We start from the raw sequence: 20,612 nt of genomic DNA, 5'->3' as shown, positions 1-20,612 counted from the left end.
ACATTGATGTTTCCCTCCCTCTCTTTCTCCTTTCCTTCCCCTCTCTCTAAGAATAAAGAAATAAAACCTTTTAAAAAACTTTAAAAATTTTTTTGAAAATGCACACGTATCCACACTCAATGCAGATTCAACCCAAAAATGCTATCTATGTATCTCTTATCCCGGTTTTTCTGATTAGTCTGATTCAGAAGTAGTGGAAAACACGTGTGCCAAAGCAAAATTCCCTGATATTTAGAATACTGTACTGAAGCCTTGTTACTCTCACTTCAGTGGCTTGCTAAAACTGGTAACAGATTTGGATTTATTCTGTTTGTGCCCACGAGTGTGTGACGTGCACATGGACTCTCACCTATTTTCTGCTAGTGTTCTGTACGGATGATCTGAGAAGTCAGATCCTCCCTTCCTTCGAAGCCAACGCACTGATGCAGCACTTATCCCTGCTCGTTCGGACACACTGAGAAGGAGGAAGGCAGCTCACATTCTCCAACGTTCTCAAGATGCTCAAATACTTGCCTTTCTGTTAGCATGGTGTTCAGCGGCTCACACAATGATCTCTTTTACTTTTTTTCTCCTCTCTCCTCCAGGCTGCTTATCTAACAGTGTCCTTGGGGTCTAAAATATCCAGGGTTTCAAGGCAACATCGATATACTACTTTGCGTCATTTCTTCAAAAAGAATGCATGTATTTGTCAGCTTCGTCGAAAATCCCACTGGGTGGAAAGGGTCATGTTCACAGGCGGGGCTGCAGCACTAGTAAGGACAGAGACCCAACTGCAGCCTGCCGCTATGTGACAGGGAATAAGGGAACATTGAGAGAACAATGCAATCATTAAAAATGACATTTTCATACTCAAAGAAAATGCTTATGCTAAATTTTTAAAAATAAAAATGTAATCGTGCCCTGGCTGGTGTGGCTCGGTGGACTGAGTGCCGAACTGAGAACCAAAAATGTAATCAAAATGTCATTTTAGTCCTACCTTTAAAATATGGTATATTTTAAGCTGTTTTCTGAGTGATGGAACTGTGGGTCCCTGCTTTTTTGTGGTGTATGTTTGCATTATTCAGTTGAAGGGGGAGGGTAAAATAAAATACGTATGGGAGTAGGAGTGTTACAGCTAATCAAACAAAACTTTTTGGATTTCCTTATTCTAGGCCTTTTTTTCCCCTAAACTAAGAAAGTCAGTCTCAGGTTGTCTGGGCCAGCTTGTCTTGTCCTATGGATTAATGGTGGATAGTGTTCTGTATGGTGGAGAGAGCTGGCATTTATTTACAGAATAACTGCTATGTGACAAGCAGGAATCTAAGTTCTTCGCGTGTATTAACTCACTCAATCCTCACATCAACCAGATGAGGCAGTATGATTATTCCCATCCTACTGATACTAAAACTGAAACAGAAGTTAAATAACTGGTGCCTGGTCATCCGTCTGCAATTTAAACTCAAGCCCTCTGGGAGTTGAATGACTACAGCATTTACAATACTACATTAGGTGCTCAGTGCATCTTATTAGAACTATCATTAGTTTCAAAATATTTGGGAAGTGAGCTGATTCCTTAAGTTGCCATTTATACAACATATGCTTCAAACAAGCAGAGCACCAAAGAGCGGACCAAAGGCATCTCCCTATTGATGCCTTATGGGAACGCCACTGAAGACTTTGCCAAAGTCTGTCCCAGAGATGGAAACAGCTACCTCGACAAGGTGGGAACGCCACTGGTCTCTTTTTTCTGTGACATCAGTCAAATATTCATGTGCAAGGAATGAGAGAAAAAATATATCATCTATTATTAGTCTTCCCACTTAATTGGAGGGGTCAGACAAATGACATGAAACAACTGGCACAGGACATAAAAATGCATAACTAAACACTAAGTCTTACAACTTTGTGTAGAGGTCAGGGAGGAAGGACTGTCAGCTGCAAAGTATTATAGAATTTGAAGGTCCAAGAAACACTTGGAGATCACCTAGCCAAGTCCAGCATTTCAAAATGAGAGCTAATAACTTAAGGTCACACAATTGCTAAGTAGCAGGGGCAGGTAAAGTAGCCAAGAAAGCTTGAGGAAGCAATGCTGGAAAAGCTTTCCAAAGATAAGGTTCGGTGAGGTGATGGTGCTTTAGATGAAAACAGCAGACAGTACTTCCCTTTCCTCGATTACCAAAGTCAAGCGGCCACTGGTCTGATTTTTATGTTGAACTACTTATTTTGTATTCCATTTATTGCGTTTAAACATTAGGCATTTTAATGAGTATTGTATTTTACCCAAAATATTACCAGAAAGAAATGCATCCATGCACAGGTGCCTACCAGAGAAGCAATAACCTAACTGCCCTGACATACCTCTTGTTTGGACAAAAGTAGGTATCTGATGTTGTAAACTGGTAAGGAGAAATTATTTATCCAGCATTGATGCTTCTGCCACTGACACACTCTTCAATTTCATTAAAAGCACTTAAATAAAGTGGTGGTGGGAAAATGGAGACAACTGTATTTGAATATTAATTAAAAATGATTAATAAAAAAAGCACCTAAATATTCTTTGTAACAATTGCTCACAGAAAACCTATCAAGCACAAGAAAATAGGGATATGCTTAACTCTAAGTAGATTGATCTTACAGTACCTAAACATCAGCTGATTGAGCAATATTTTTTATAAAAAGATACCTGAATGTTAACAGGCAATGTATGAAGATATTGCTGGTTTTGCTTTGTTTTTAAGATTTTATTTATTTATTTTTTGAGAGAGAGGAAGAGAAGGAAAAAGAGAGGGAGAGAAACATCAATGTGTGGTTGCCTTTCACCTGCACCCCACGGGGGACTTGGCCTGCAACCCAGGCATGTGCCCTGACTGGGAATTGAACCAGCAACCTTTTGGTTTACAGGCCCACGCTCATTCCACTGAGCTAAACCAGCCCAAGCAAAATTAAGCCTAGTTTTAACTAAGAAATTTCAGTGGTGGGTGAACCCAGCATATGTGATTGAGAACATGTACAATTTACTTCAGAAATGTTTGTTCAAATTAGAGAAAAGAAAACATGACAGAATAATCAAAGTCAATTTTGATGAGTCCTTTTTAAAAGTTCGTAAGGAAGTATCGTGGTCACTAAACTTAAAATAACTAAAATTTTTATCTTTGTAAAAAATACAAACTATTTTCTGACACAAAGCACTTGTATTTTCTTGTATTCTAAAATAATGATCCCTGTGGATTTGCAAGCATAAGCGAAGGCTCAAGGTTATTTTTACTCTGTCCCCAAGCCATTATTAAGAGTGTATTTTCAATTCCTCATAAATTATTTTAAGATGTGTTATACCTTTAATTAAGCACAGACCACTCACACTAGCTATACTAAACAAAAACTCAATACAGTTTTTTCATTATAGTTTAGCTATTTACATTGCAAACTCTCATACAATTTGTTACTATAGATCAGAAATAACTAAAATGTGGTTTCAAAAGAAATAAAACAGGTTAATAAATCATAAGTAACAACATTCTGTGCATAAAATCGTTTTTCTAAAAATAAATCTCAAAAACAAAAGTAAAGACAAATTCAGGTGCTAGATGTGTTCCTTAGAACCACAGCCAAATCTGCAGTGTGGCTTCAAAGTTCCAGACAAGATTTTAACATTTATTCTAAACATTTCAGACCTATACAGAACGCAGTATCAGTCACCACATTCCAGTCAGGTTAAAACACTTTCCAAAGTCTCACAGACTTTAACTGAACGCAGAAAAGCTAAGAGTCTAAATTGATAAATTGACACAGAAGAAACTGAAGCTGTTTGCCAAATACCAAGTTTTTACCTCGCAAACTTATCTAGCAATTTCCCTATATCAAACAGAATAATCTATATGCAAATGGTGCATGTTTTAATGCAGTTATTTAGTAGCATGCAGTGTACTTACTTTGTTTTTTGCCATTTTTAAGCTTCATTAAAGACACCCAGAAAGAGTTAACTGGTTGAATGAGGTTCGATTCAGGTAGGAAAAACCAGTTCTAAACTCGACCTACAAACTTACATCCCAGAACGCCCTGCTGGGAAGGTACTCTACAAATTAACATTACATATACAAGCTTTAGATTGTGAAATAATGCACTTCAGGTTTCTGCGCTGGGTATTACCATTAAAAACCCTCAACTCTATCTCTCCACTCGCGGAAAAAAAAAAATCCACCTCCAATCCTCATTGGCCCACATAGTTCCGGCCCACATGGTATCAGTGGGTGTGTCTGGCCCAACAGGTCCTTTCATTGGCTGTGAAGAAACAGCGTTTAATAGGCTGTGATTTGGACGTTGTCAAAATCCACGCCTCCAGATCCAGCGCTCGCCAATAGACCTGAGGTTCTGGCGGCTACTCTACGATTCAAAGGGCAAGCTGGCTGCCGGAGCGCCAACCCCAGAAAGACAAGTCTGAGGAAGAAAAGGGGATCTCCGACAGTTCTTCCAGTTCTATCCTTGCTCCTGGACCCCATCAAATGTTCACACGCGTGCATTTTTCCACCAACAAACTAGAAAGCCAGTGCCTTTGCCTTCTATAGAGCCGCGACCCAAGTAGCAGCTCAGGCTCTATGTCCAATCGGCCCATTCTACAGATACAAACAGGCAAAGCTCAGGGTGCGGCAGCGAGCTTTAGTACTTAGAATCCCTTGAGAGAAAACTAGTTCCGGACGCGTCTACCCGGCAGTTCCCTAGCCCACGGGCGCTGGGGCGCAGTGGGCGCGCCCCGCCGTTTCGGAGTGCCTGGCCCGGCGCACAGCGCCTGCCTAGCGCTGGCGCTCCCCTCCCGGGGGTACTTACGAGGCCTGTTTTTCTTTCCGGAGTCCATCCTCCTCCGGAGGCGGCATTTCTTGGCCGGGGAGTCGTGCTGAGGGGGCGGCGGCTGCGGCTTGAGCTCGGGCAGGAGCGGTAGGCGCGGGGGCGCGGCGGCGTCGCCGACGTCCGCGGGGCCCCGGCTGCAGAGGCGCGGCTGCTGGACGGGCGGTGAGTGGAAGCCGTTTTGCAGGAGCCCGTTCACCGCAGCAGTGCCAGCGCCCGGCGGGGTCCCCGGGGCGTGCAGGGCTGAGCGCTCTGCCTGCCCACCGTAGTCACCCATACCGGAGGCTGGTGGGACAGCGCGCGAGCCCCGCCTCAGGCGGCCTCGCTGGAGGTCATTCTCGGGCGTCTTTATTTCCCCGGATCCTCCCTGCGGCTTCCGATTCAGCAGCCGCAGAGCCGGCGCCGGTGGATGGCGAACTGAGCGCTCTTCCCCTCCTCCCACCGGCTCCACCAGCTCCTCCGCGTCCTGCCCCCCGCACGCGGTCTCCGCCCCACCGGCCTGAAGCATGCCCGCCCCGGGCGCGGGATCTGGGATCTCCGCGCACCCCCAAACGGGGCCCCCGCAGCCCACCTCCCCCAGATCCACGAGCCGCGCGACTTCAAACGCGGCTTCCTCGCTTCCCAGACCAGTCCCTGCTACTGAGCATGCCCAGTCCTGCCCGCCACCGCCGCCGACGACTTTCAACATGGGGACTGAAGTTCTCTGGATTTGCAAAGAGATGGGCGGGTTGGGCTTTGTCTGACGGAGCGAGCAGAGAGGAGACTGGACGAGGTGGGCGGGAGAGGGGCGAGAAGCTTCCGGAGGAATGCAGAAGGAGGACGTTAAATATTTGTAGAGGTTTCAGGTTTGTTAATCTTGTCCCTGGTGGGCTAGATACCTCTGCAAGGTCATTCACGTCGTTCCCACACTCAAACCTTTGTGAGTGTGCCTGTGTTTGGTTAAGTGACTAAACTACTCACAACCCTGAGGGGAGGGAGGAGAACGATTATTTTTAGAAGGGTAGGATGATTTGGAGAGAGAGAGGAGTAAATTTCTTTGCTGGCACAAACACAAGCACCATGTGGTCTCGCGGAGTTGTCTTTTGCAGAGAGGAAACCTAGGAATACAGTGTAAGGACAGTGAAGGGCACAGCTGTAGGCAGGATTAACAAGTGCTGGAAGAGACCAAGTAAACAGAAGCAGTCCCAGCTATAAAAAGCACTTTCCTCACCCAGAAAGGACTTTAAGAGACAATGTCATGCTGTTTCCGCTTCGAATGGTGGTGAGCTCCATAAGCTTTAGAGTCGAAACTGGGTTCAAATCTCAACTTAGCCACTGAGCAAACCCAGAGAAAGTGATTGCTGAAGTTAACACACCTGGCCCTACAAAACAGGCCTGGGCGTGCTTAATTAAAGGCAGGACAAATTTGGGTGGTGCAGACCTTCCCAACATTGTGTAATCCCTGAAGCCTCAGTTTTTTAATCTAAAAGTACCTGGTACAATCTGTCACAGGGTGAATGCCCAGAAGAGGTCATTTATTCTTATTACACTGTTATTAGTCCACCCTTCATTTCAAACAAGAGAAACAAACCATGCTTGCAGCCATATTTATTGTGCGTTATTGTGCATTCTCCGTCATCTGTGCTTAATCTAGAGAGGAGTCAGAGGCCTGTGTGCATTCAGCAGCAGCCAGGGCCTGCAGCTCAGATTTGGCAATGCCTTCTAGCAGAGCCTTATCTACCTAGAATCAGAGATTTAGAAACAGTGCCCACTTGAGAACCAGTATCCACTCATTTTTTCCCTCTGGATAAGGAAACTGAGCCACAGAGAGATGGCTGAGGTTATTAAGAGCAAAGCCACCTCTGGCTGGTGTGACTCAGTGGACAGAGTGCCAGCCTGTGAATGGAAAGGTCTGGTTGATTCCCAGTCAGGGCACATTCCTGGGTTACGGGCCATGTTTCTCTCCATCTCACTCTCCCTCCTTTCCCCTCTCTCTAAAAATAAGTAAATAACATATTTTAAAAATTTTTAAGGAGGGCAAAGCTAGGAATAACCCTAAATCTCCTAATTATCTGCTTCCCTAACCTTATTTATATTTGAAGACAGAAAAACACCCAGGTGGTGTGGCCTGTCCCTACCTTCGTTCCCTCCTCTTGGGGTCCTTGTGCTCTCTCTCTACAAAAGAGAGAGCCTTTCAGTTCCTCAAATGATCATCCCTTTGATCTGCTGTTTCTTTTGCCGGAAAATCTCTTCCCCCAGAACTCTGTGTCTGGATTCAAACTCAGTCCTCAGATCTCCACTTCAACTCTTATGTTTAGAGAGTTGCTCCCTTTACCTTCCTGACTCTATCACTTTTAATTCTACAATGGGGATAATAATAGAACATTACTGAGTTGTTACAGCGATATACCTTTAAAAATATATACCTTTAAATACATACCTTTAAAAATATATACCTTGAAAGTGCCCAGCACATCATAAGTACTATGAAAAAGCTAGATAGTATTGTTAGATTGTCCATTTCCCCCACTACACTGTAGTCACCATTAAGGAAAATGACTTTTGTTCATCACTGTATCCCTAAGAAGCTCTTGGTAATTGTGTGTGAGTGAGTAAATGACAGGTGATATTTCACCCAGGGTATCTCTTACTCTCTATTGTAAATTTGCTTTAAAAAAACCCCTACATTGCTACTCCTAAATATTCAGATATATAGTTTTCAAATTCCTACATAATTTGAGTAGGAATTCCTACATAAACTGAGTAGTTTTGGCAGCAGTTGACATCAGAGATGCAAATAGAAGGATTAGCAATGCAGAATCTCCAAGGACATAATCTCTCCAACTTGATTCCCAGGCATGGTAAGGAAGGCCTGAGCCAGGTGGCTTAGAGCCAGGCAGGGCAGAAGTGACTGGTACTGGGGACAGAACGTCCTCCGCCTGCTTCCTTTCTGCCGCCCTTGTCAGGATGGTGTCCTGGATCAGTTACAGCCGGCATGGACATGTGGTCAGGAGGAAGCCAGGTGGCATCTCACAGGTCTATTTGAGGGGAGGGGGAAGGTGTCAGAGGTGTAACTCTGAGCATGACCTATCCTGCTCCAGCAGGGGATGGAATAATGTTTGGAAGGGAGTGATGGAGAAGGGAACCCACAAGCTTCTTCTCTCCCTCTGTTCATTCATTAATTTATTTGCCAGTTACATGTCAAGTGTGTACTATGTTGCAGACACTAAAACAGATGCCTTCACTACCCTAGGGCCATACAGTTCTTGGAGAGAGGTAAGTCAAGCATTCTCCAGCATCACCGTAGATAATAAACCAGGGATCCCTGGCTGGTATAGCTCATTGGATTGAGTGCGGGCTGCAAACCAAAGGGTTGCTAGTGTGATTTCCTAGTCAGGGCACATGCCTGGGTTGCGCGCGTGCCAGGTCCCCAGTACACAGCCAGGGAGAGGCACCCACACATTGATGCTTCTCTCCCTCTCTTTCTCCTTTTCCCCTCTCTCTAAAGATGAATAAATAAATTTTTTTAAAGAATAAACCAGGGAGCTTTTCCTGGTCAACATTTTGTTGAAAATCATACATGTAGACATGTATCCTAAGGGTAAAGCTCAATGAATTTTGCCACAAATAAACTCCCTGCGTAAACTGCACCTGATCAAGAAACAGCATGACCAGTAACCTAAGAGATTTTTTAAGAGCAGGTTCTGGGCTAAGGCCCATAATTTCCCATAGACTGATTCAGTCGGTTTAGAGCATAGGTATCTGCATGGTGATGATGATGATAAAGAAGAAGAATATACTTTAAATAAAACTAAGAATTTTTTTCAATGGGATTATGATGCAGATGGTCTTTGCTTGGAGAAGCAATGAACGAAGAATATGTCACCTATGCTATGGGAGGTGTGAACCAAAAAGGGGCTGTGTAATAAATAAATGTAACCAACAGTAACTTCACAGGGTTATGCGATGATAAATTCCTACCTGAGCAGGCCATGGTGGGTAGTCATGTCCCAGGCCTATAAAAGTTTTATCTTCACCTTAAGTAAGCCTTGCCCATCTAGGTTTTAACATGTAAAAATAAAATACACAGAAAAGGGGCAAGACCTTCCACCTATATTCTCTCTGGGTTTTACACCTTTAAAAGGACGGTCCTTTAACAATACAGATATGATGATGATAACCTGATAGCAAAAACAAAGTCCCTACCCCTTACCTAGATTTCAGTAAAGACAGGCCTTAAGCACATAATCAGCACAAAAGCAAAGGTGTAAATGCAACCTGTGATGTGCAGGAAAGTTAAGGCTCCCAGTGTCATGAGGGACACATACCAGGGTGACCTGGCCTAGTCTTAAACTTTCGCAGATTAAATGATATTTAAGCTGAATTCTGAACATTGAGGAGAAGTTAGCTAAGGTGAGTATGGGTGTGAGTGTAGGGGAGGTATTCTTAGTCTGTCCTATATTTAAAATATGGTAGCACTTCCTAAATACTTGCTGAACGGAAGAATAAGTTGACTCTGAATTTCTCAGTAGGGCAAATCAAACGTAAGGAAATTATTCACTAGAATAAAACATTGGAGAAAGGTTAGGCCAATCTCTTTCACTTTACTGCCCTATCTTGGTTGCTTTTCTCTCTGGTGATGAAGTATTTTTCTACTCAGTATGCTTGTTGCCTATTTAAATTTTATTTTTTTCCCAGTCAACAGAGATGGAAAAATAGCATCAGCAGCTGCCACTACCAGTAATAACTTTGTGTACAGGAATGAAACACAGCCCACAGGAACAAACTTCCTGTCAGTCACTAAGAGTCTTTGAGCACCTACTAATTATGATTTGGTGAAGGTGGGGAGTATGGCTACCCAGAATTTTGATAAGCTATGATCATAGTAACCCCAAGTATAATTTCAGGAATGGACTTGGGTTTAGCAAAATTATAAGTTACTATCTGATATTTACTGAGTCCTCTATGCCATACACTGTACTAAGCACACTAAGTGCCATCTTCTTTTTTATTGTTATTCTAATACAGTTGCCTCAATTTCCCCCCTTTGCCCTCCTCCACCCATCCCACCTCCTGCTCCCACAGTCAAAAAAATATGGAACGCTTCACAAATTTGCATGTCATCCTTGCACAGGGGCCACACTATTCTTCTCTGTAGCGTCCCAATGTCAGTATGTGTGCTGCCAATGCAAGCACCTAAGTGCCACCTTTTTCATCGGCACAGAAGCTGTGTGAGTTGGGTACTGTGAGTTATTATTTTCATATTCCAGACGGGAGAACTGAAGGTTAGAGAGGTTCATTAACTTGCTGAGGTTCACACAGCAGAAAATGTATAACTGACATTTGAACTCAGGTCTGGGTGGTTCTGGAAACTGCATGATTCCGAACTGTAGTGCCTCCCCAAAGGTGGTGTTCATCCCGTTACCTGCAGACTTTGCACCATGGTTGCAAACACCTGATACACTGTTCCCCTGTCTGCATAGCATTGCCTTTCAGAACAATCATTGGGTCCCTTTATTTCTCACTAAAATTGTTTGCAGTCTAATTATTTTTTAAATGATGTCACCGTGTGCAAGCTACTGTTTCAAGTCCTAAGGTTACAGTGATGAGCTGGGCAGAAAAGTCCCACCCGTCACAGTGCGTACATTCTTGGGGGCATGGACAGGAGATGACAGGGAATAAGCAGGTACAAGTAAATAAGTATAGACTTTACTAAGTGACATAAAAAATAAACAAGGTGAAGGGAAAGAGAATGACAAAGCAGGGGCAGTTTAGATGAGGGTAGTTCAGGAAGCTTCATTGATGCTGGTACCTGAGGGTTGAGAGACTGAGATGAGATCTGTCATTTAAAGTGATTTGGAAGAGCATTTGAAAGAGGGAAAATCATATGTACATTCTGTGTGTATGTGTGTATATGTGTGTATCTGTGTGTGTGTGTATTCATGTCTCTAGAACTAAAGTCCCAGTGTTTGGGGGATGCTGGTGACAACCTCTGAGCGTGATGGCAGTGGTGGGGTGAGTCTTGTGTTAGGACCCCAGCATTCAGAGCATTCAGATTTGTCATGTAGCTTCCCTGTTTTCCAGGTAGAATTCCCTCTGAATAGTGAAGGTTCAGTAGCTGCAAATAATAAAAGTGACTTTAAGTCATTTCAGCATTGAACAAATTAATAGAGGGAACTGGGTGGAAGGACTGAAGGGACAGCCTCTAGCCTGGGCTCCCCACAGTGCCTCCCCAGATTTTACCAGAATTAACTTACTAAGGAAGGGGGCTGCTAGTTGTGGTTCGAGAGCGAAACAAGAAGCCAGGGGACTCACTACTCTTATGTAGCACTATATATGGGCCCAAACTCATTGAACTGTGCACTTACATTGATGAAATTGATTGTGTTTAGGTTATATCTTAGGAAAGCTAACCCAGAAAATAAAGGATAGAATTGGAGAGAGCTGGATGTGGAAGCATATTAATATGTATAATGTTTTAACATTATACAATGCTTTTTTGTATACCAATATTTTCACATATTCTTATTAAGACAAAAACTATGATCATTTCAAGAAGCCAGTGAGATAAATAAGATATTGTGTCCACTTTATATATGAGGAAAATGGACCTGCAGAGGTTGGGTAAGTGGTTTGTCCAATATCATATGGCCGCTGAACAGATGAGGCAGAATTTCTTGCACATTTTGCTTCTGCAGTTTTCAAATACTTAAAAGTTGCTTACAAAAACCGAAGGAGAGAGAAGCAACACTTTCATAGAATACAAAAGTTCTCCCACATGCTGGTCTTCCATGACCTAGAATGAAAAGGAGAAAAGTGATAACTTAAATCACAATAACTAGAACAGAACCTCTGAGAAGCAACAGAAGTTTTAAAATATCCCATCTTTGACTGTAATGCTCTTTCAAGTTGCGCTAACACTTCAGCTTTGACTCCGTTGGGAATACAGTGTTCTACATTTCCTGTTTTTACCAGGGTCTGTGATCCCGACTTTCACGTGTGTTCAGAGCCTTCGCCTGCTGTCCGCTTGCTGCGCTCAGTCAGGCCAGAGGTCTGGCTCCTGCGGGCTGTCTTCCTCAGGTCCCTGCTGTCTTCCTGCTGGCTGAGGTCCATGGGAGGCACTGGGGAGAGAATGGCAGGATCCTTCTCTCCTCCCTTCTTTACCTCGGGAGGCATTTTCAAAGCCGTTGCCCTTCTTCTGGGGTCTCCTCGATTCTGTCTTTCACTGGGTGATCTTAACTCCTGGGCCCCTTAACTCCTTAACTTCTTTTCTTTTTTTTTAAAGAACATTTATTTATTTATTTTTGGAGAGAGGGGAAGAGAAGAAGACCCACAGTCCCTCCCTTTGGACATCCAGGTTGGTTTCTCTTCTGATCGGACCTTGAGCAATAGATCATCTGCGATGTTGACTCGGGATTAGATCTAGGACCATTGCTGGAAACGCTGTTAAGGCTTTAACCAAGTCACTTTACATCCTTTTATAGCCCACCTCTCAGGCACATCTAGACATAACATCCATTATTCCATTCCCAGTTGGGCCAGGAATTCCATTCAATTTGTGTCAGAAATACACCCTTAGAAAACTACAATTTATTTATCAAATCACTTGGTCTGTGATCATCTAACAGCTAAAATAATGTATTTAACAGGTCTGGAATCTCTGAATAAACATTTAGCTGCCCATTTGTCGCACAACATTTAGCATATTAAATTGGTATAGTGGAGATTTTATTAGTTGGCATAGTTAACACTAATTTCTGTAATAAATAACTGCAAAATCTGAGTGGCTTAACATAATAAATGTTTATTTGTAGCTCACAGAGAGTTGAACAGCTGGGGCTTTCTGCTGCAGGCAGTCACTTGGGAACCTAGTGTTGCCCTGGATGTTGCCATCCAGCTAGCAGGTGAGGATCAGAGAGCGCACCGAGGGTTGTGGGCATGTTTTAGGTAACAGGCCTGGGAGCAACATATATCGACTTGGTCCACATCTCACTGGCCAGAACTCAACCATGTGGCCCCTACCTAACTGCCAGAAAGGCTGAGAAATGTAGTTTGATTTAATACATACTAGAAAAAAGAAATGACCTTGGAAAATGCATGGTCAGTCTCAGCTGCCCTTCTGGTCAATAAATTTGTTTTACTCTTCCTCCCATAGATCTCTTCCACCACCACCACCCCTAACCCCCAGAACATTATCCAAAGCCAGGATGATGCTCAGTCATCTCCATCTGGTCCACGTGTGGTAATTTTTTGGTTGATTAAGTTATAAACTAAAAAGAAGAGGCATTGGGAAATGTCTTTCATTGGACTCTGTTTCCCCTCTATGATAGGAATTATTTTGTCCACATTTTTCTGTCTACTGGTTCCACTCTTTGGGACTTCTCTTTTGATTATTCTCCATGGCAATACCTAAAGTGATTGATGAGAAGTAAGTTATCTCCGGGTCTACGCGGATTTTGGAGTCAGCTTCCTCATATGGAAAGCTGTGAGCCCAAGGCTGTTCATTGTTTTAGGCCTTGACTAGTCTTTGTCCCTGGCTTTCGTTTTCTTTAGAAATACTCTTTCCTCATAAACTTGACAGGCTTCTCATTGATTTCCTTCTACACAGTTCTTATGGCACAAACTGTACCTCAAATACTGTCCTAGAAATACTTCTCAGTTTTCTTTGTCTTTTTTCCCCCCTCTTCCTTATGTTTCTCTCAACTTAATGGCAGTCACCTGGGTGCTGTCCAGATTGAGTGGGAAGGCTGCAACTTGAATGACATCTTGGCCATAAGGTGGTTGGTCCTCTAGCAAGTCTTTGTTGCTCACAGTTTTCTCAATGTTATTTCCTACTATTTGGGGTCTAGGAGACTTCAAGACCTCAAATGTATGTAATTTTCCTGTTTTATTTCTTCCTGCACACTGCCTAAAATTGCCAACCAATAACGGCCAGTATACACAGACAGTTTGATTCCTTTCAACTGCTTCTCTTGGAGCTGACAGATCAGTAAGAATGTGGCTGTCTCTTAAGTTATTGCAAGCGAGGATTTTTGTCAAATGTTTTGCCATTGCACAGTATGGATTGCCACCTTTTCTGCTTCTGCAGCCAGTTTCCTTTGTTCCCACCACTGGCATGCTAAGCCAGGGTCACTTATTTTAGATTTGTGTTTTCCTAGTGCCCTCCTTTAAGGTCCCATTTGGGGCGTTTTCATTATAATAGTAATGCTAGACCAGTAAAATGAACTTCCAAATCTTGGTGTCTTAAAACAAAGCCATGATGAAGTTAATTTCTCACTCTGTAATCCAATGTAGGTAGGAGAAGGGGGTCAAGAAAAAAACTGCTTCATGCAAACAAGCAGAGCATAATCTAACAGGAGCTCCCTCATCTTCAATGCATGACTCCCATTTTCCCTGAGCATGGATATGCAGCTAGAGGCTGGGAGAGGATAGAAAGTGTGGATGATCACACAGGATGTTTTAGAAGCCAGCTCTGTGAGTGGCACATTTCAGCAAAAGCCTTGGGATTGGCTCTGATGGTCCTGTGGAGTCATCACTGTCCTTTAACTGATCCACGTAACTAGAGAGTTCAGGCTTCCCTTACCAGGATTGCGTCACATGGTCAACCCGAGAGCTAGAGGCCAGGGTTAACTCCATCTGGAGTTGCACTGGGAGGTACGAGATGTGGTTCCTTCAAATAAACCACCAGAAGAAGGGGAAGGAGGCATTGGAAAGTCAACCCAATAGGTGTTTATTACGCAAGCTTGAAAACTTGACTGACCTGATTCTGCTCACTATTCACAGAAGGATCACAGGGAAAAATAGGAGAGAATGATGGGATGACAACCAGCTAAAGCGGGGCCAAGGCATCACTTCCCACTTTCTCGTGAGAGTATTTCCCTTCACCTACCTGGCCTCCTGCATCATGAAACTACCAGGGTACATACAGAATCCCCGGACATTTATATTGATTCCCTGCCTTGAAAAGATTATGTACCTTCTCTCCATGAGAAGTCACCACATGGAATAGTCTTCCCTTTCCTACCTCCAAGCTTCTCTAGGGGTTAGGCTTAGCAACTCCCAAACGTGGTCTCATGGACACAGTAACTCTCACATAAAGCAAAAGAGAGTGGAAATGCTAGTGGCAGGTGGAAAATAGGAAAGAATGATAATACGATCCAACTGAGGGAAAGACGGGGCTCCCGGAAAAACTTTTTACTGTGTTTGACATTTTCCTCCTCTGTTATTTATTAAATTGCCTCCCAGACCTGTCGAGAGACAGGAAGATCTTGGACATTACTTTTGCCACAAAACAGAAGTTGAAAGATCCAGGTAGGTTACAGGAATAAGTTGAGAGGGAACAAGTACGAATGCTGGAAGAGTAAGCTCTTTCCGAAGAGAGCAGTAAGTATTGAATGCCAGCTAACTGTTGTCAAGTGGTAATGTAGGCCCAGGGTTGCCAGGTCTGGCTTTTCAGAAGTCAGAAATCTAGATTCTTAAATAAAATCTCATGATGTTTAATGCTCACATGATAGTTTCAGAGACTGTCTCGAATGGTCCTGTCCCTATGGTATCTGTGCCCTGGTATAGCCATTTAACAAAGTGCATCATTGTATCAGGGCTGGTCTGAGTGACCAATAAAATATGGCAAGATTGGTGGTATGTGACCTACTTCTGAGGTTAGGTCATAAAGGATATGGAAGGCTGCCTCACTTTCTCTGGGATCAGGCACTCTGGGGGAGGGAAGCCAGCCACTCCGAAATGAGGACACTCACGCAGGCTTTGAAGAGGCCCACACTGCGCTCTGGCCAGTGTGGCTCGGTTGGAGCATCACCCCATACACCAAAAAGTTGGGGGTTCAATTTCCTGGGTGGGGTGTGTATGGGAGGCAACCAATTGATGTTTCTGTTTCACGATGTTTCTCTCTCGCTCTCTCTGCCTTCCTCTAAAATTAATAAACATATTCAAACATTTTTAAGAGGCCCACATGAGGAGTAACAGAGCTCTCCCACCAGCAGCTGTTACCACCTTGCCAACTATGTGAGTGAGCCAATCTCCAGTCAAGACTTCAGATGGTGTGGCCCTAGCCAACCTCATGTCTGAAAACTCAAGACACTAAGACACTGGGTAGCATAGGTGTTTATTGCTTTAAGCCACTGAGTTTAAAGATATTTTGTTGCACAGCAATAGATAACTAACTTTTAAAATGAAAAATTTAAACACTGTGCAAGTAAAAAATTTTTTCTTGGGCTGAATTCAGGCTACCTGCTTATAATATCTATAAAGAGGAAAGTAGGCTCATGTTTTCTGATTCTTGCTTGCTTTGAATTGAATTTTTCAACCACAATGAATCCAAGAAGGATACTGATTTAATAAACAGAGTTATTTTTTTCTTTCCAGATTCATTTACATTTGTGTTCAAATATGATTATACCACTTAGTGGTTGTGAGACTGAAAAACTTACTTAACCTCTTTTGGGTACAACTTCCTCATTTGTAAAAGGGGAATAACGACAGAAGTACTTCTGACGAAAAATTGTGAAATGTTCTGAAATGAGAATAAAAAAACACTGGTGGGTATTCTCTCTAGTTTACCCATTCAGACTATCTCTGTATTTTACTGTCTTTGAGTTGTCCGTGGTCTATAAATTGCAGAAAATGGTAATGCAGTGATTCTAGGGTATGGGTGTTTAATAAATTGCTTGAACTAATATCATAAGTATCATGTAATTGTGTCTAGTGGTGTATAATTGACTATTGTCCTCTGGCTGTACATCAGTTTTGCACCTAAAAGGTAAGTTCATTTTAACATTCTGATGGGTAAATGTACTTGTCTGCTCTTTGGCTTCTCATTTGAACTGGTTGTAACGTCTTATTTAATTCATCATTACTTGATATGTTAAATAAAATCACACACATGTTCATTTTATATTTGTATGTGAATCATAATTCAATTTTTAAAAATTTATCCCCCAATAGACTTCAGAGTGTTCTTATGATGATTAATTAATCAGTACAGGTGTGCATGTGGGTGTAAAGTGCTGTGTCCTGAAATCACGGATTCCATCGTACCTTGAGGGAACTTTCCCTGGAAAGTGAAAAGTCGAATTGAATACCATGCTGTCTCCTACCATTAACCATATTGTCCTGTTCTTCATTATGTTCATTAGTAAGGTTCCCTGAAAATCCAGCCTGACCACATGCTCCTGCTCTGAGGCCTTTATGGCCATAGCTGGGCCCAAGCATCCTTTCCCCCCACCCCAGATAAAACTACTAAGGGTAAGGTGGTACAGTTCTGCCGCAACATGGGCTGATTAGTCAGTAAAGCCATTAGCATAGTGTCTGGCACACTGTGCTCAACAATATTAGCTCATTTTATCACGATAAGGAAGAAGGTAGCAACGAAGCACTGATAATGCAAGGTCACAATTAGGTGAGACAGAGGACCATTGGCCTACCTGTTCCACCTATTCTTGTTTTCTGAAAAACAGCTCTCTGAGACAACAGCTTTGTAAACCAGAACAGCAGTCAAAATTCTAATGTAGCAGTTATGAATAAGACCTCGGAAAAATCACCTAACCTCTCCCATGTCCATGCCAGTGGTGATACTGCTGTGGTTGTTGTGAAGGGTTGCAAAGGTAACTTCCATGACAGGAGGATAGTATGAATGATCTAGACAGGCTGTGCATCTGCAAACAGATTTACAAAGCACACGTGTGACTGTTCTTCCAAATTCTGAGGCTACTAGCCGGTAGCAGAAATTTTGACTTAGGTGGGCCAGGTATAAGAAACAGCCAGCTATGCGTCCATTTTTGTTTGAGGAGGAGATCAACTATTTGATAGAGATAATTTTTTTTTAAGAGCAATAGAACGAACCTGGTGATAGACGGAAATACATGCTCTGGCTTGGCAACAGAGAAGCAGTATGGAATGGATGGTCCTCTGGAGGGGTAGCTCCTGGTAACTGTTGCCAAATCCGGAGTTTTCTAAGAGCCACAAGAAATCTTAATTGTTATGTAATATTTATGGGTTCAAGCAATTTATTAAACATGCCAGCTAGTCAAAACAGATCTGACATTTTTTGTGACCTCTGCCTTAGGCCCTGATGTTTTGGATGTTTTGCTCTTTGGGAGCAAATACCTGGTGACACTCAGCTCAAGTCGCTGCTGAAACCTTTTTTACTGGAGTTAAAGATGAAGTGCTGGATAACCACCTGTTCATTTTTGTTGGTCAAGCTAGAGTTAATATTTGAGTGAGACTTGTGGCTCTCTTGTCACTTTGTTTTACCTCTCACACTAACTTTTGTCCATCACAACGTGTAAATGTGACAAGGGTTTAAATATGTGCATTCTTTTAAGAAGCTTTGTACTCTAGAAAATAGATGACTTTGGAGTCATATATAGATTTGAATCCCAGCTTCATTGCTTAAGAGCTAAGTGACCATGGATAATCTGCTTAAAGTCTCTGAGTCTCAGCTTCCTCATTTATAGAGAGATTAACAGCTGCACAAGAAACCAGGACCCTTTTATCTTTCTGCTCTATCATCTTTAATGTATGGCATTTAGCCCTTAGGTTACAAGGTGACTTCTGCATCTACAAGCATTGCTTTTGAGTTCAAAGCAGGAAGAAGGGAGGAGAGTGAAGGTTAAAAGGCACATACCAGGTAAGTATGTCTCTTTTATAAAATTCAGTAGTTTTCATAGATGTCACACCTAGCAGATTTTTGCTTATTGGCCATATTATCCACTCTTGGTTGCAAGGAAACTTGGGAAATAAAAATTTCTTTTTTTAAGCTGGGTACATTTACATTTACATATGCAGCAAAGTTCTACTGCTTTGAATAAAAAAATCAGCTATAAAGAAAATCAGCTACTGGGTTAAAAAAATCCCAGCAGTATCTGTGGAAGAGATTAATAATCCTAGATATTATATTTACATTAACTTTGGTCTCAGGTAGGTTCTCTCTTTTGTCATCATATCCAAAATGCTAGGCATATGAGGTGGGGGGTGTACATCAATTCTGGTTTCTTCCCCATTTAATTGGTACATCAGAAGTATATTCTTCCAAGGTAGATTTTATAAAAGGCTAAAAAAAATTTTTTTAAAGGACAAAAGGACTTTTTTATATAAGTAATCATGTCAAGAAAATAATTTTGGGTCTTCTTTCTGCTGAATATCACTACAATAACATTAACCATTTTATTACAATAATAGCTACAATTTACTAAGCATTAACTTCTGTGTGTCAGACATTGTACAAAGTGCTTTATGTTTATTTTATTCATCATCAAATTTCTATAAGGAAGACTCCATAATTCCTACTTTGCCAAAGTGGCAATTGATGCTCAGAGAAGTTAATTTGCTTGAGGTCATACAGCTAATACACGGTGGAGACAATATTTGGATTTGGATCTTTCTGATTAGGAAACTCCTGCTCTTAATCACCAGATTACACTCAGATTGCAAGATGCGTCCCACCTACTTCTGGGGAGCCTTTCCAAACTTATTCTGAAGTTCAGATCTTGGTCTCACCATTTGGCCAAGACTACAACATAATTTTTGGAGGTAAGAATCATCAATGGATGTAAAATTAGTGGAACAAAATTTGATGACCAAGAGGATTTATGCATATTTTCAAAGTATCTTCACAGAAGATATTTATTAATTATGAAGAAAATAGGAGTAATTTACAGTGGAGAAATCAGGCACATATGACCATAATCAAGTAATCATAGTTAACTTCACTAGTAATTAGACATATCATCACATGACTCTTTAACCAAGAATGTAAAAGATCTGTAATTGAAAAATTGTAAGACACTGAAGAAAGAAACTGAAGAAGATACAAATAAGTGGAAGCATATACTGCATTCATGGATAGAACAAAGTAACAGCATTAAAATATCCACACTACCCAAAGCAATCTGTAGATTCAATGCAATTCCTAATAAGATACCAATGGCATATTTCACAGAGCTAGAAAAAAATATTCCAAAAATTTATATGGAACAACAAAAGACCCCAAATAGCAACAACAACCATGAGAAAGAAGAATGAAGTTAGAGGAATCATGCTACCTGATATCAAACTATACTACAATGTCACAGTAATCAAAACAATATGGTACAGGCATGAAAACTAACCTATAAATCAATGGAACAAGAGAGTGAGAGCCTTGAAATAAATGCACACCTTTATGGTCAATTAATATTTGACAGAGGAGGCAAATAGGCTAAAGATAGTTCATTCAATAAATGGTGTTGGGAAAATTGGACAGATATATGCAAAAAAAATTAAACTAGACCACCTTCTTACTCCATATGCAAGAATAAATTAAAAATGGATTAAAGTCTTAAATGTTAGACTTAAGCTATAAAAATCCTAGAAGAAAACATAGGGGGTAAAAATCTTGAACATTTCTTTTTTTTTTTTTTTAAGATTTTATTTATTTTTTATTCTTCGAAGGGAAGAGAGGGAGAAAGTGAGGGAGAGAAACATCAATGTGTGGTTGCCTCTCACAAGCCCCCTACTGGGGACACAGCTCGCAATCCAGGCATGTGCCCTGACTGGTAATCGAACCAGTGACACTTCGGTTTGCAGGCTGGTACTCAATTCACTAAGCCACACCAGCCAGGGCTTGAACATTTCTTGTAGTGATATTTCTTCTCATATATCTCCTTAGGCAGGGAACACAAAAGAAAACATAAACAAATGTAACTACATTAAATTAAAAAGTTTTTGCACAGCAAAGGAAACCGTCAACAAAATGAAAACATAACCCACTGAATGGGAGAACATATTCATCAATGATATATCTGATAAGGGGTTACTATCCA

At 41.8% G+C, this 20,612-nt stretch overlaps 1 protein-coding gene and 1 non-coding gene across 5 annotated transcripts in view; both read right to left on the bottom strand.

Moving 5' to 3' along the window:
• The window catches only part of PANK1 (pantothenate kinase 1), a 52,679-nt gene extending 46,902 nt beyond the window's left edge, over positions 1-5,777 (bottom strand). Inside the window, exons 1-2 of one of the 4 annotated variants that reach the window (XM_037156585.2) lie at positions 3,909-4,137; positions 514-783 (exon numbers count right to left, since the gene is read on the bottom strand). Coding sequence is in view for 2 of the 4 variants with exons in the window: in XM_037156582.2 (XP_037012477.2) it covers positions 4,801-5,506 (706 nt within the window). In the remaining 2 variants the exon portion in view is untranslated. Of the gene's footprint in view, positions 1-349; positions 447-513; positions 784-3,908; positions 4,138-4,800 lie in introns of those variants that run through there. The other 3 variants (XM_037156582.2, XM_037156584.2, XM_053663876.1) reach the window with 3 other exon arrangements.
• Positions 5,778-9,886: 4,109 nt separating this feature from the next.
• LOC119057793 (U6 spliceosomal RNA) lies at positions 9,887-9,993 on the bottom strand. The gene has a single exon (XR_005084144.2). It is a non-coding gene; the product is annotated as a U6 spliceosomal RNA (small nuclear RNA).
• Between the last annotated feature and the right edge of the window lie 10,619 nt (positions 9,994-20,612).

Source organism: Artibeus jamaicensis, unplaced genomic scaffold (assembly GCF_021234435.1).
Source record: "Artibeus jamaicensis isolate MK-2021 breed Jamaican fruit bat unplaced genomic scaffold, CSHL_Jam_final contig_332, whole genome shotgun sequence".
NCBI lineage: Eukaryota > Metazoa > Chordata > Mammalia > Chiroptera > Phyllostomidae > Artibeus > Artibeus jamaicensis.
Note: the sequence above shows the minus strand (reverse complement) of the source record. Positions and strands in the feature narration are given on the sequence as shown.